The following is a 16,555-nucleotide window of genomic DNA, read 5'->3' as shown; positions in this document are numbered from 1 at the left end:
GAGATAGAGCCTCTCATTGAACCTCAAGATCACTGCAAGCTAAGCAGGCAGCAAGCCACAGGGATCCACCTGCCTCTACTTGCCCTGTGCTGGGTTTTAGGCATTCATGGCAGCATTCAGCTTTTTACATGGGAGCTGGAGATCCAAACTCAGGTCCTCCCGGTTATATGGCAGACAATTTACTAAACGAGACATCCCGGCTCCTTGTATGTCTTTTTTCTTATATTAATATAAACTCCACAAACTTGTGCTTCCCCGCCCTATTGTAATGAATGCAGCAGGTACCCAAGGCAAAGCTGGGCCTTGGTGACATAGTGCGCTGGAGTCCATGAGTAAATCTGGATTCCTGGTGAAACGGAATCATGGGAGTTGTAAGTTAATGTAATGTAAAACATGAATTTCAGAGCGTGGGATATGACTCAGTGGTAGGCTGCTTGCTTCCATTGTGTGAAGCCCTGGGTTATATTTCCCCACAAACAAACAGAAACAATAAAGAAAAAGGAATTCCATTTTCATTGAAATGTATCATAACTGAAGTGTGTTGTAATTAAAGAATCTTATATAGTTTATAGATTGGTTCTAGTAAAACCATCTTAGTGTTTTTTTTACTTAGAATGTAAATGTCCCGGGTTACATCTCAAGAGCACAGTTTTTCTTACACCGTTTCCCGTTGAGTTGGTGCAGGGTTTTGAAGATTCCCTTTGGTGCCATAGACTCCAGATGAGTGGCTTGGTCTTTTGATTGTTTAAGGAAGCGATAAGAGGCTTGGAAAAGTGTCTCTGGGATTTCTGAAAGTTTGCTATGTGTTGTGCTATAGATTAGGCTGTGAGGAGTCAGTGGGAAGTTGGGAAAGTGGTCAGAAGGAAGGAAGGAGGTAGCATTCTTATTTAGCAGTTGGGCTCTAAGAGGTAAGGATGTCCTCACTTGCAACTGGGGAGCTACCTCACTCATCTTTGTTAGTTCTCTGGGCCAACGACCATCCGGGCAAAGCGGTGAAGTGATAGCAGAGGGGAAGTAGGAATTAAGAAAGAACAAAATTTAAAATAAAAGAGAGAAGAGTCCAGGGGCCCTATAAAGACAAACCTGGGACAGGCTAGGTTGTCTCCCAGATCCAAGACTTCACCCTTCCTGACAGGGCTTTCTGCTCCTTGCTTTCTGCCTCACTAAATGCCTGCTCTTACCTTTTGGGAATCTTTACATCTTTTGTCTTTGTGTGTATTTAGTTTTTTGCTAGCCCCCGAGAAGAACCAGGACACCCAGGCAGCTGGCCCACAGCCCCGACACCCTGTATCCTTCCTGATACAAAAGCGTGTGCACATTGAGTGTGGCTGCTGTGGGTTCTTAGTGAGCTTGCCTTCTGAAAGTTCAGTTACAGGAATTTTCTGTCTGTGAAATGATGTCAGAAAAGTTAACTCATAATTTAAGGTCCATCACAGAAGAATAGATAAAGAAAAAAACCCTAACATATCTAATGAGAATATGATCCAGACCTTTCTTTTGTTTCTGATTGTCTTGATACAAGGTCTTATGTTGCTCTGGAAGGTCTCAAATTTGGTCTTTACATCCAACTACGCTTTGTCAGCAACAACAACAAACAGAATCAAACATTGGGGCTGGATAGATGACTCAGCACTTAAAGTACTAACTGCTCTTCCAGAGGACCCAGGTTCAATCCCATGTGGAGGCTCACAACTATCTGTAAATCCAATCCTATGGCATCCAATACTTTTCTTTTCTTTTTCTTTTCTTTCTTTCTTTCTTTTTTTTTTTTTTTTTTTTGGATTTTCGAGACAGGGTTTCTCTGTAGCTTTTCGAGCTTGTCCTGGAACTAGCTCTTGTAGCCCAAGCTGGCCTCGAACTCACAGAGATCCGCCTGCCTCTGCCTCCCGAGTGCTGGGATTAAAGGCATGCACCACCACTGCCCGGCCAATACTTTTCTTTTGGTCTCCAAATGCCACTGTGCCCTCCTTAGGGCCCAGGCACCATCAAACAATCATGATAGCATCTATATAACATTTTGGAACTTGTGCTTATGAAATACTATGTGTTCATAATGAATAAAGGATGCAAACCTCCCCCATTTCTTCTATGTCCTAGAGGAAAACATCTGACTCTCAGGCTTCTGTCAATCTGCCTTTTGTAGTTGCTCTAACAATCTTTTCTCATGGTACAATGTTGAAGAGCATCAAGGGGTATATACTTGCAAAACAAGATATGTTTATTATGCGGGCAAGATTCACGATATCCATCCTCCCTGGTAGAGTGAAAGAAATCAGGATGTTCTGGGACTCCATATGTCTTTCTTTTGGAAAGGATCCAACACAGTTCTTTTCACATAGTAAATATAATGTTTATTAGCTGTAAGAAGTGTATTCTTAGAAGGCATAATATGTTTATGCTGGATAGAGCTTGCTTTACTCAGTAACTTCTCTTGTGAGATGGAACAGGATAGCACATTCTCTAGGTTCCATTCAGTTCCCTTTTAGAAAATCTCCAGTAGGGCAGACAGGGTGGTGCATGCCTCTAATCCTAGCACTGAGGAGACAGAGGCAGGTGGCTCTCTGTGAGTCTGAGGTTAGCCCAATCTACATAGTGAGCTCCAGGTCAGCCAGCCTTGCAGAGAGAGATCCTGTCTAAAATAAACATCTCTAGTTACATAGCAGACATCATGTTTTAAAGCGCAAAACCTATGTGCTTTATTTGACAGAAGCCCCTCTCCTGCGGTTGAAGAGGACAGCACATTTCCAATATTCTGTAAATCTGCTTGTGGGAACTGTCCTGGCAAGTCGTGTTCACAGACTGATTGTAACGTCTATGAGCAACAAAAGAATGTGCGTCGGAAATGGAATGTGCTTGCGTAGGATGAGTGGCGCTCACTGACTTTGCCAGTGGAGTGGAAGGGAAAATGTATTTGTCTTGGTTACTTTCCTTTTGCTGGGACAAAACATCATGACCAAGACAACTTATAAAAGAAAGTGTTTAATTTGGGACTTACAGCTGCAGAGAGTTAAAGTCCTTGACCATCATGGTTGGAAGCATGGCAGCAGACAGGCAGGCCTGGCACAGGGGCAGTAGTGGAGAGCTTACACCTTGATCCACAAGTGCAGTCAGCTGGGAATGGTGTGGGCTCTTTAAAATGCCCAAGCCTGCCCTCAGGGACACACCTTCTCCAACAAGTCCACACCGCCTAATCTTTCCTGACACTGGTGACCAAGAATTCAAACGTGTGCACCTTTGGGGGCCATTCACGTTTAAACCATAACATTACTCGACTTTATCCACATTGAGTTTTAAAACATACTAGTGGATTCTTGTCATGTGATGAATCATTATAATAATCACCGAGGAGCAAGCATTTGTGAACAAGAGTATACTGATGCTAAGTGTAACACGCATCCCACACTAAATTCTGTTCTTTGAACAGAAGAGACTAACACATTCTGAGGCTTCCATTACACTTCCTTTTAAAGGTCATTCCATGTTTCTTTTCCCTAAGGAGCATGGGTTTACAACCAATTGTTCATACTGGTTGAAATCAGTATCACCCTCAGTGTTTTCTGATGGGATGGAACGACATGGCACAGTATTTGGATTCCAGAAGCTTCTGTATTGTAAGTGTTTCCACAGTAAATACTATTCTGAACTGGAGTTCTTCATCCACAGAGTCCTACCTGTGTTATGGATTGGAAAAGTGTGACTGACTGATTAGAACATCATTGTCAAGAGTCAAGAGTGTTGCAAATACAAAGCCAAATTTATTTTCAGCTCTTTTTAGTCATCTTAATAGTCCTTCATTTTTTATCTCTATTTTTAATTTTTTTTTTTGAGATGGAGTCTCTCTGTGTTGCTCTGGCTGCCCTGGAACTTACTATGTAGACTCAAACTCAACAGAGATTTCCTGTCTCTGTCTTCTAAGCATTGGGATTAAAGGCATGTACTGCCATACCTGGCACTATTTTTAATTTTTTAAATAATTTACTTTTTCTGAAAGTTTAAAGTTTATATAACATATTGATCATATCCATCCACCAACATCTCTCTTTTTTTTAAAGGCATTCTTTTTTTAATTTATTTATTATGTATACAATATTCTGTCTGTGTGTATGCCTGCAGGTCAGAAGAGAGCACCAGACCTCATTACAGATGGTTGTGAGCCACCATGTGGTTGCTGGGAATTGAACTCAGGACCTTTGGAAGAGCAGTCAGTGCTCTTAACCTCTGAGCCATCTCTCCAGCCCCATTTTTTTTAATTATTTATTTATTATGTATACAATGTTCTGTCTGTGTGTATGCCTGCAGGCCAGAAGAGGGCACCAGACCTCATTACAGATGGTTGTGAGCCACCATGTGGTTGCTGGGAGTTGAACTCAGGACCTTTGGAAGAGCAGGCAATGCTCTTAACCGCTGAACCATCTCTCCAGCCCCCCAACATCTCTCTTTACCTCTCCTTAGAGTCCCTACCATGTTCCCTTCTCAAGTTCCTGTTTTCTTTTCATTTTTACTGTTTTTAGTAACCAGTTGAGTCCAGTCAGAGCAGCCCATGTGCACACAGGGGTGTGGCCATTCGCTGGAGCATTAGTAACCTGTTAGTGACCACATTCCCCAAAGGAGGGTGATTCTCTACTGTTATCAACAAATGGGCAATAGCTCTCTTGATTAGGATGGAGTCTCAGGGTTCCTTCCCCATCTCTGTTTAAATTCTGGTTGGTTTGTGTAGTACAAATTCTAGTTGGTCTTAATAATAAAAACCCAGAGTCAGATATAGGGATTAATGCTGAAGATCAGAGAAGCAATGAAACCAGACACTAGAAAGACCTTTGAATTCTACCAATGCTCAGACCGAAGGGGTGATCAGGTCCTTAAACTGTTTCCTCAGAATGTGTCCTCTAACTGCAGGGGCAATCCTCAGACTGCAACCGTCTCCACCAGATCTCAGACTGCACTGAGCTCCTGTCTTCTCCAGCCTTATATTCCTTTCTCCACCCAACCAAATCGCTCCTGTCTCCACCTCCCTAGTGCTAGGATTAAAGGCATGGGATCCCAAGTACTGGGATCACCTTTGTGCGAGCTCCATTTCTCTTTTAGACAGATTCAATTTCGTGTAACCCACAATGGCTTTAAACTAATAGAGATCCCTCTGCTTCTGTCTCCTGATTAAAGGTGTGTGCTACCACTGCCTGGCTTCTAGGAGCTTAGCTCTGCACTCTGATCTTCAAGCAAGCTTTATTTGTTAAAACGCAAATAAAATATCCCTACAGGTGTGATGGTGTAAGGGTCTTGCACCCGCAATTCTGTCAGCTTTTCTGTGAGGTTCCCTGCATCTTTGATGGTGGGACCTAGAGACAGATGACCCATCTACAGCTGCTGACTATTTTTTTTATAGTCAGCACTTTGAGCAGCTGTGAGCTTTTTTTTTTTTTTTTGTAATTCACTCCTCACTCCAAAGTTGAGAACAGCACTCATCTGAGGGGATAAGCATAACTATTTAGAATCAGCCCGACAGTATAACATTTAGCAAAACAACAGCAGGTGCCTCCCAGGGAAATGCGTTCGACTAATTTGGCTTACCCAAATTATTTACCCAAATTTATGCCAGTGTATTTTCCCACATCTACTTGCATGTACATGGTTCAGTTTTCCTTGAATTGACTATAAAATTAAAGTTACAGGAAACTGTTGATTTTCAGTGTGACTATCTTCTTTTAAGGGGGTTGAAAGGATAGATAGCATCAATGAGTTTCAAATTCTTTACACTGCAAAATCGAAGCCTTTTTTGTGGGATATTAGATCTCACTGTGAACACTGTGTTTGCATTTGTATTAATTAAGTAAAGTCAACCTCGGGTCAGAAGGCAGAGGCAGCAACTAATTTACAGAAAGTAATAACGGAGAGTCAGAGGGCAGCATCTGGAAGGTGAATAGAAAGATGCACGGGAAGCAGTAGGAAGGGACTTTAAGTGTGGCTGTCTTTGGTTTGGGGGAGTGGAAGGATGCTCTCTTTCTGAGACTCCAGAGAAGAGGGAAGGTCAGCTAGTTTCCCCTCAACCTCTCTGAGTTAACAGGTTTTCAGCCCAACTCCTGAGGCTTATTGATAAATAGAGCGATAGAGATTTAGTTAAAAACTATATTTGGTGGCAGTGGCAGGAAGCACATCTGGCAGAACGTCCTGCTGGGCTGCTGCCTGAGAAGTGGGCTAGAAACTGAAGAGCCACAGTGACAATTACGGGGTGGGTGAAATAGCAGTAGATTCAGATGCAGCAGCTGTGCTGACAGAAAATCAACAAAACTTAACGTTCAAATATATAAATCTTTTCAAGACAAGGTTTCTCTGTGTAGTCCTGGCTATCCTGGAACTCTCTTTGTAGACCAGGGCTGACCTCAGACTCATGGAGATCTGCCTGCCTTTGCCTCCTGAGTGTTGGCATCAAAGGTATGTGCCACAAATGCCTGTATACAAAGATATTTTCATAAAGAATTTCTGAGTCTAAATTGGAGTACAAATTAGAGATAACGGCAATTATCAATTCAGAAATGTGCTATGATACCTTTCACATTGGATATGGTATGTTCAGAATTTTGCTTGTTGCATGTTCTTTGTGTAAAAACAGGTTTGTGAACAAAATAGTACTGAAGAGTTTATATGAGGTTATCTCAAAAAGTAAATAACAAAACAGAACAAAACCACAAAAAGCCCACTTTAAAAATTGCTGTGGGATAATGCTCTTGTACCCTTGCCACTTATATTGGTTTAATAAAGTGCTGATTGGCTAGTTGTCAGGCAAGAAGTATAGGCAGGGCGACCAGACTAGGAGAATTCTGGGAAGAGGAAGGGCTCAGTTTGCAGTCACCAGTCAGAAGCAGAGGAAGCAAGATGAGAATGTCTCACTGATAAAAGGTACCAAGCCATGTGACTATATAGACAAGAATTATGGGTTAATTTGAGTTGTAAGAGCTAGTTAATAATAAGCATGAGCGAATAGGACAGTTTGTAATTAATATAAGCCTCTGCATATTTCTTTGGGACTGAATGGCTGAGGAATTGGGTGGGACAGAAAATTCCATCTACAGTCTCTATCTACAAAAATTGTTATGTAAATAAATTCTTTTTTTTTTTTTTTTTTTTTTTTTTTTTTGGTTTTTCGAGACAGGGTTTCTCTGTGGCTTTGGAGCCTGTCCTGGAACTAGCTCTGTAGACCAGGCTGGTCTTGAACTCACAGAGATCCACCTGCCTCTGCCTCCCGAGTGCTGGGATTAAAGGCGTGCGCCACCATCGCCCGGCTTGTAAATAAATTCTTGAGGGCTGAAGAAATGCCTCAGCAATTAAGAACATCTACTTTCCCTGGAGAGGACCTGTGGATTCCCAGAATCCATAGGGCAAATCACACCATCTGTCACTCCAGTTCTAGAGGCATGTGATGTCCACTTCTGAAATCCTCAGTACTTGTGTGCTGATGGTGTATACAAACTTATACAAGCACACAATACACAGATATGTTTAAAAAATCTTGTAAGAATCATTAAACAAAGCTGCTAATTTATTTCATATGGATGTTTATACTTTGCAACTCATAGAAGCAGGGCCAAACTAGTGACATTAAAAAAAAAAAAAAAAAAAAGAAGAAGCTGAAATTGAGTTAATTCTTTTCTTCCTCTTTTACTTTAAGGGATTCTATAAAAGAGCATCAAAGTCTACCTAAGAAGGATAAATGAGTGATTCAGGGGAAAGTGGTGGATAAATTGACTGTCATAAGCATTATTCTAGGTTTCTGAAATTCATCTCCTACCACTGTAAAATTACTCCCATTCAAAGTAGTCAAGTCAGGCTTGTGTCTTTATAAAGTGCCTGTTAATGTAAATCACCTAGAGCTTCGAGGGTAAGGAACCCCTGGAGGTATTATAGGTATTAAAGGTATTAAAGGCAATAATAATAAATAAATAATAAATAATAATAAAGGTATTATTGCCTTTGCTACAAGTCCCATTCAATCCACCTGCATCATCTGGATGAATGGAATGAGGCTTTGGTTGGCATTTGAAAATTGCATCTGTATTCATCAAGTTTCTTCGTTTTTTCTTTTCTTTTTTTAAGTAGTGGTATGAAATGTAATAAAGTCCTTTATATTTGCCATTGACTAAGAGTGATGATAATAATACATACCCTATGTTACTGTTAATGTTGTAAAATTAGCTACTATAATAATTTGCTTTTGCTTTGGAAAGACACAAGAGACACATCAGACACAGGCGATGCTAAATCGAAAAGTCTGAAATAGGTCTCCAAAATCCTTTCTGATGCATATAATGAGGATTTAACTCTGAAGGAGACAGATGTGATTAAGTAATGACTATAAGACCATGGCTTCTAGCTTGCCTTTCCAACGCTTGCTTTTTCTTTCTGTGTTTCCTAATTAGGACACAGAGGCATGAATTTCATTATGGCATTTCCCACTGATCCTCTTCCATCCTTTTTCTCCCTCTCCTTGGCCCCCACCTGAACCCTTGTAGTTCCCTCTTTACTTTCATGTCACGTGTATTCTATTAGCCTCTTTTTCATCCCTAACCACTTCCTCAGAGCCTAATTTCTCCCTCTCCATCTCATCTCTAGCTTCATGGTCTACACCCCCCCATATGTATGCACACATATAAAAGCTAAAATCTGTATTTCAGAGAGAACATATGGTACTTATCTTTCTGAGTCTGGGCTACCTTACTCAATGTAATACTTTCCATAGTCATTCATTTTCTTGAAATTTCATAATTTCAATTTTATTTTTGGCTGAATAAAATTCCACTGTATATGTAGGTGAGGTGGAATCTCAAGGTAATTTTAACTTCCATTCTACAAATGCCTAAGAATATTGAACATTTTTTTAAAAAGTACTTATTGGCCATTTGTGTTTCTTCTTTTGAGAATTGCCTGTTCCATTCATTTGCCTATTTATTGAATGATAGTTGTTTTCCTAGAGTTAATTTTTATGTCTTAAAAAAAATCTATACCTAGGTTCATCGAGCTGCAGCCCCTGGGTGGCTGGGAAGCTCACATTGTAGGTCAGCCTGCCTTTGAACTAACAGGCTGCCTGCCTCTGCTTCCTGAGTGCTGGGCCTAAAGCTACGCATCACCATATCATTCTTAGAGGCTATCTTCACCTGCTCTGCCAAAGCCTTTTAATGTACTCTCAAGTGTCAACTCTTGGGTTTTTCCCCCTGTTATTGGAGTCCTTCTCAGGAAGGTTTTTTTTTTTTTTTTTTTTTTTTTTTTTAAAAAAAAACAACAAACAAACAAAAAACTATGCCTACATCTTAAAGTGTTTTTATTATAGCACACTTAGTGGTTTATGTTGCTTTTTAGATTCATTTTTATTTTATGTCCATGGGTGTTTCGCCTGCATGCTATGTTTCTGCACCCACCACATGCTTACCTCTGGAGAACAGAAGAGGGCATCAGATCCCAAGGGTTTACAGGTGGTTGTTAGCTGGCCTGTGGGTGCTGGGAATAGAATCTGGGTCCTCTGGAAGAACAGACGGTGCTCTTCAGCACCAAATCATCTCTCTAGACCCATTTTCTTAATTAATTAATTATTTAAAAAAAACCTAAGAGTAATCCGGGTTCCCTGCCCTGTGGGAAGTCCAAGGACCACCCACCTCCATCCAGGTCTAGTAAGGTGAGCATCCAAACTGCCTAGGCTCCCACAAAGCCAGTACGTGCAGTAGGATCAAAAACCCATTGCCATTGTTCTTGAGTTCTCAGTAGTCCTCATTGTCCGTTATGTTCAGCGAGTCCCATTTAGGTTTCTGTTCTCCCTACTGAGTGGTTTCTGGTGGGTGCAGAGGAAGATGCAATACTCCAGCTTTTCTCTGCAATGTACCCAAACACATTGTCACAAATCTTACCTGCTGTGCAATAAGAGATCTCTGTGCTGTGTTTTATTTTTTCCCCTTTTATTAAGATTTTTTTTTTTTTGGTTTTTCGAGACAGGGTTTCTCTGTGGTTTTGGAGCCTGTCCTGAAACTAGCTCTGTAGACCAGGCTGGTCTCGAACTCACAGAGATCCGCCTGCCTCTGCCTCCCGAGTGCTGGGATTAAAGGCGTGCGCCACCATCGCCCGGCCTTTAAGATTTTTTTTTTGATACAATCTTTTCTCATCTTATATAGCTATCTCCATTTCCACTCCCTCCCTTTCTCCTGCTTCCTCCACCTTCCTCCCACCTCTTCCACTCCTCAGAAAGGGTAAGATTTCCTGTGGGGAGTCAACAAAATCTGACACTTCAAGGTAAGACCAAGGCCCTCCTCGCCCCCCTCCAATATCTAGACTGAGCAAGGTATCCCTCCAAAGAGAATATGCTCTTAGATGCCAGTTTGAGTACTAGGGATAAATCCTGGTCCCACTGTCAGGTCCCTTAGACTGTCCAAGCCTCACGACTGTCCTTCACATTCAACAAGGAGAACCCTAAGAGAGACATACATGGATCCTCCTGAGAAGGGAAAACAGACAAGATCTCCTGAGAAAATTAGGAGAGAGGGAGGGTGGAAGGGGAGGGGGAGGAGAATGGGGGAGAGAGGAGGAGAACATGAGGGAATGGGATCTTCAAGGGGGAAGGACAGTGAAACAGAGAAAGGAAGGAGATATCTTGACTGAGGGAGCCATTAAAGGGCTATCGAGAAACATAGCACTGGTGAAAATCCCAGGAATCCTCAAGGATGACCCCAGCTAAGACTCTAAGCAACAGTGGAGAAGGTGCCTAAATTGACCCTCACCTGTAATCAGACTGATGACTATCTTAATTGTCATCATAGAACCTTCATTCAGCAACTGATGGAAGCAGAAGCAGAGATCCACAGTGAAGCACTGGGCCAAGCTATTGGAGACCAGTCCAAGAGAGGGAGGCGAGATAATATGAGCAAAGGAGGTTGAGATCATGATGGTGATACCCACAGAAACGGCTGACCTGAGCTAGTGAGAGCTCACTGACTCTGGACTGACTTTGGCTGTATTTCTCTGTTGATTTTTTTTTTTTTTTTTTTTTTTTGGTTTTTCGAGACTGGGTTTCTCTGTGGTTTTGGAGCCTGTCCTGGAACTAGCTCTGTAGACCAGGCTGGTCTCGAACTCACAGAGATCCGCCTGCCTCTACCTCCCAAGTGCTGGGATTAAAGGCGTGCGCCACCACTGCCCGGCTATCTGTTGATCTTGACCGTGCTTTAGTTGACAGCAGTAGCGGAGGCCAACAGCTCATCACCCTTAGGTCGTTCCACCAGCATCAGGTACATGAGGCTAAGACCTGGGCCCTCCAGCTGTGTATCCTGTAGGTCTGTGTAGTTCTCAGGCAGCTTCATGTGTTGACTGCTGTGTCCGAGCTCTACTTGGCCAGGCTGGGGATTAGTGACTGCTCTGCTAATTAAATCTGTTTCCTATACACTCTGGCTGCTGCTATCAAAACCCCATTAGGAAAACTTCCTCCTGAGAACCTGAACTGTTAAGGGTTCTCATCATCCCTGGAACTTCCGGCAAACTGTTTTATTGAACCTAAACTGTGAGCGAACAGTGTGACTCATGCTAAAGCCCTTCCAGGAGTCTGAGGCTTTGGTACCTGCTATGCAGAAGATGCTTGTGATGCCGCAATGCTTAATTTTCATCGTCAGTGTGGCTGGATTCCATGACGCCCTCTGGGTAAGACTTTGAGGGAGTTTCCAGGGAGGTCTAGTTGAAGGAAGACCTACACTGAGTGTAGGTGACATCAACTCACTGGCTGGGGTCCCATAGTGCATAAAAATGGAGAAAGAAAGAATCCATTGGGAGAGAACCAGCATTCCTCTCTTTCTGCCTCAGGAGTGGGTGTAACGAGACCAGCTATCCCTCACTACTGTGCCCTTCCACGGTGATGGATTTTATTCCTTCTTAAACTGCAGACCAAAACAAAGACCTCTTTCTTAAGTTATTTTTTACTAAATGTTTTTGTCACAACAGCAAAGACAGCGCCTCTGTATGTCTGTGTCCAATAAACATAAACACTGTGAACTTTAGGACTAACAAATTTCCCTGGGGTAATTTTTTCATGTATCATCACAGTTTCTTTCTGGAGAAATTGAATGAACCTTTCTAACCCTACAGGGAGGAACCTTCAGAAACGTGAGCCTGCTTTCCTTTGGACTTTATCCTATGCACTACTTCCCATTGCTGATTTTCTTTGGTATCCGTTCACAAATCATATTATTTATGCTGAATCATGTAAGAGCTTCCGTGGATAATAGAACTTGGGAACAAAAGTGATATGCTGTGAACCATTTCAGGGTGTTGCAGAATTAAGTGAGATATTGTTCCAAATTAAACAGCAAGGAAATACATATATTGGGGATCGAATAAATGCTCTTGGTGCAGTTTGGTTTGTTGTAGTTCTCAGTATGACCAGAAGATGGCAGGATGACCCATAGTTTCCTTTGGAGCACACCAACCTTGTTTCTCTCAAGTGCTTTTCCTCCTCCTCCTCCTCCTCCTCCTCCTCCTCCTCCTCCTCCTCCTCCTCCTCCTCCTCCTCCTCCTCCTCCTCCTTCTCCCTCTTCCACTTCCTCCCGTTCCTTACTGGGTTTACAGTTTCAGAGGGCGAGTCCATGGCCATCATGGTGGGAAGCACGACAGCAGGTGGACAGGCTGGTGCTAGAGCAGTAGCTACGAGCTTCCATCCTTCTAGAAATTTCTTGGGCTGTCACTTACTGGTGTGTTCATCTTCATTCTCCTTCAGAGTTTGGGGACAGTCTGTCATGGCAGGGGAGTCACAGGAGACATTCGATCATAGAGCACACAGCTTCTTACCAACTCTTTTTCAAAAATTCACAATATTTTCTTTTTTATGATTTATTTTCATTTATTTTTTTAAAAGAAAACAAACTATCTTTTTTCATTTTACATACCAATCCCAGTCCCCACTCTCGCCCTTCCTCCCATTCCTTCCACCTTCCCCCAGGATCCCCCATCCACTCCTCAGAGAGGTAAGGCAGATTACTTTGGGGAAACACCAAGCCCCCCCTTGCTGTAGGAAATCCTACAGCCAGTAGCCTTTAAGTTACCTGCCCACTGGGGCGTGGCCTCTTATACTATTTATGCCGAGTAAAGTGCATCCGGCCTCTTTTCCGGCTGCAGGATTCGGTTGCTGTTCTCCATTCCAACAGAGGATTCTGATTTGTGAGTCTACCCTAAATAAATAACCATCTATTATTCTCAGTTCTGAGCTAGTGTGGGATTTCTTTTAAGTGTCCTTCTTCACTCCCTACTACATCTAGGCTGAGCAAGGTATTCATCCAAAGAGAATGAGTTGCCAAAAAGCCAGTACATGCAGTAGGGATAAATCCTGGTGCCACTGTCAGTGGCCCCTCAGTCTGCCCCAGCCGTACAATTGTCACCCACATTTAGAGGGTCTAGTTTGGTCCTATGCTGATTCCTTCCCTGTCCGGCTGCAGTTGGTGAGCTCCCATTAGTTCAGGCAGACTGTTTCAGTGGGTGTCCCCATCATGGTCTTGACCTCTTTGCTTATATTATCCCTCCTCCCACTCTTTAATTGGACTTTGGGAGCTCAGCCCAAAGCTACACTGTGGGTCTCTGCCAACTGATCCATCATCAGTTGCTGGATGAAGGTTCTATGGATATTAAGATATTCATCAATCTGACAACAGGGCAAGTCTCATTTGGGCCCCCTCTCCTCTAATGCTTAGGGTCTTAGCTAGGTTCATCCTTGTGGATTCCTGGGAATTTCTCTAGTGACATGTTTCTTGCTAGCCCCATAATGGCGTCCTCAATAAAAATATCTCTTTTCTCATTCTCATCTCTGTCTTTTCTCCATCTTAGCAAGGAGACGATGAGCAGGCAGTTTTCACAGAGGGCAGAGAGACCATTATTTTGGTAGATAGTTGGGGTGAGGAGGACTTCTGGTGGGGTCACCAGAGTAGAAGCAGCATCAGAAAGGCCCTGAGATCCAGAGCAAATGAGACCCTGTCTGTGTGACAATAGATCTTTAGTGTCTGTGTGCAGGTGACAATAGACGTGGAGCAGAAACTTTTGGGGCAGGACAGCCCTATCAAAGACTGGAGGAGACGCTGATCATGCAAACAGTGCTTAGCTCTGTGGTTAGCTGGCAGCTTGATAGCCCCATCCAGGTATCCACCCCTTCACAGACTATTTCCAGGAATAACAGGGTCAGGGGCTGAAAGGCAGCTTCCTGACCTTGGGACTAAGTACACACAAAAGCAAAAAAACACTGTGATCGAATAGAGCACTTCCAGTGTGACCTGGTACCAACTATTGACCTTACCTTCTGTCATTGAACCAGCAGTGTCTGGGGAGCTCTGGCTCCGAGTAATGAAGAGATGTAAGTCAAGATGCTTCCTGCTTTTTCTATGCCCTGAAGAAATAGACATTTTATCTAGCCCTGTGGCAATATACCACCATGAATAGTTTTACACTCACAAGGAATGTGTCTGCAGGAATTAAGAAACAGAATCCTTTGTACGTCCAGTTCTGATTGGAAGGGACCTGGAAGGGTAACTCAATTATATTTATGCTGGTTTTTTGTGGTCTCCACCACACTCCTCCCAGTCTCCGTGTGAAACTCTCACAGTGGGTTTCCTCAATACTCCAAGTAAATGTGGATTTTCCAAGGCAACTGCCGTGTTTAGATCCGTAATGTCTCCAAATGTCCTTGTGTTAAAGACTGAGTATCCAGCTTGGGGCACTATTGGCAGGTGAAAAAACCATGAAGAGATGGAAACTGGTAAGCAGTTTTAGATAACTGGCGGAATACTCCCAAATAGATTGTGGGCAGTGTGTAGACTTGTCTTTCCCCTCTTCTCATTTCAGGCTGCAAGACAGATAAGCCCTCTTCCGTGTTAAGCCCCCACCATGAGACACCATGGACGTCACAGGCACAGAAGCGAGAGGAACAACTGATCATAAAGTCAAAATGAATCTTTACTCTTTGTAAGTCAATCATCTCAGGTATTTTATTAGAGTAGTGAAAAGCTGATGGATACAGAAAAACAGTTATATTAGAAATGTAGCTCAGAGGCGGGTGGGATGGCTCCGTGTAGGTAAAGGTGCTTGCAGCCAAACCTGGCTACCTGAGTTTGATTCCCAGAGCCCGTATGGGGGATGAAGATACCTACAAACTGCCCTGTGCCCTCTGACCTCTATATGTGTACCATGGTATATGCATGTGCACATGGACCCGTGCATGCACAAATAAATGAATGTGGAAAAGAAATGTAGTTAAGAGCTTACTGAATTGTACTTCTTGAATGTCTTGTTCCACTTCTACTATACTGCCCCAACTGAGCAACAAAGCAAGACTATTTATCATGATACCCTCCCAACAATCATTTAGGAGAAACAGAGGCAAATGGGAATTCAATTACTTACTCAAATTCAAAGAGTTCAGTGGTAGAATCAGTTTATACGCTGCAGTGAGTGTGACTCCAGGACCACAGTCCTGTGAAATAGGATGCGGGCCCCTTTGTAATGCTGGGATCTAGACCAGACAATGGAGCCAATCATGCTTCTCCCAGCTGTTGCTAGATAGTCCCAGACAATTTTGTTCAATTGTAAGTTAGCAGTATGGTAGAATTTAGAACTCTAAATTACATGTGTTCTGTAATGTAGACCTAAACCTACAAAGGCATTGAGCCTATTGATTCATATTAAACGGCAAGGAAGAGAAGCAAGGTAAACAGCTCAACTCGAATTTTAGATAAAAGAAGCATGTTTTGATTTGCGTAAGCATTTCACAAGGGGGCTCATGAAGGAAGGCACTCTTTGTGGTCTATACTGCCAGAGAAACTGCAGTATACACCTTTCAATCTGAATTTTACACCATGAGTGGTCTAGAAGATAAGCCAGTGTCTCCCATCTTCTTACGTTTTAGGGGTGCTCTTCTCTAAGAGTGAACAAGTCGGAAAGAAGTTCTTTGTGAGCAGTGGTAGAAAGACGAACTTTGATGGAGCGAAGGCTCTGTGTGCCCTAATACAGGGCTCGGTGGCCACTCCCAGGAATGGTGAGGAAAACAGGGCCCTCCAGAACGTGGCTAAAGACATCGCCTACCTGGGAATAACAGATAAGAGGACTGAAAACCGGTTTGAGGATTTGACAGGCAGGAGAGTGCACTACACTAACTGGAATGGGGGTGAGCCCAATAACACCGGCCTTAAGGAACACTGTGTGGTGCTCTTGTTGGATGGCAAGTGGAATGATGTCCCCTGTGACGACACCTTTTTAGCAGTCTGTGAATTCTCTGAGTGAAGGGCTTTCCTTCTCAGTCCTCCTGGATCCTTTACTGTGCTCCATAAGTCCACAATTTGTTCTGAAATATAAAATATATACTATTAAACATTGGCTGCCCAATTAAACTATAACCCCTTTTCTGGAATAGTATTTTCTTGTGAAGGTGCAAAAATAAAATGAGCTTGGTCTTTTCATTTATGATGAACACGTGTGCTCTGCTGAGTCCTCTTTTTGCTTTGGGTCGGTGGTTTCTAGGGTAGTGACATCACCCTAGCTAATTCCACAGTTTCTATGCCCA

The 16,555-nt window shown here is 42.8% G+C and overlaps 1 protein-coding gene across 1 annotated transcript; it reads left to right on the top strand.

Annotated features, from left to right (window-relative positions):
* Nucleotides 1-11,547: 11,547 nt before the first annotated feature.
* Nucleotides 11,548-16,275, top strand: Mbl2 (mannose binding lectin 2). The gene is made up of 3 exons (XM_057777594.1): nt 11,548-11,664; nt 13,834-13,900; nt 15,902-16,275. Exons 1-3 carry the CDS (start codon nt 11,548-11,550, stop codon nt 16,273-16,275), a joined length of 558 nt encoding a protein of 185 aa, XP_057633577.1.
* The last annotated feature ends 280 nt before the right edge of the window (nt 16,276-16,555 follow it).

This window comes from Chionomys nivalis, chromosome 8 (assembly GCF_950005125.1).
Source record: "Chionomys nivalis chromosome 8, mChiNiv1.1, whole genome shotgun sequence".
Lineage (NCBI taxonomy): Eukaryota > Metazoa > Chordata > Mammalia > Rodentia > Cricetidae > Chionomys > Chionomys nivalis.
The sequence above is the reverse complement of the archived record's forward strand: the minus strand, read 5'-3'. Positions and strand labels throughout refer to the sequence as shown.

What these genes read in the sequence shown, in the direction of transcription:
- Mbl2 (XM_057777594.1), top strand. Translation starts at nt 11,548, where the DNA reads ATGCTAAAGCCCTTCCAGGAGTCTGAGGCTTTGGTACCTGCTATGCAG. An exon ending in GATTCCATGACGCCCTCTGG is followed by an intron (nt 11,665 to 13,833) that starts GTAAGACTTTGA and finishes TCTCCATCTTAG; the next exon opens with CAAGGAGACGATGAGCAGGC. An exon ending in TATTTTGGTAGATAGTTGGG is followed by an intron (nt 13,901 to 15,901) that starts GTGAGGAGGACT and finishes CTTACGTTTTAG; the next exon opens with GGGTGCTCTTCTCTAAGAGT.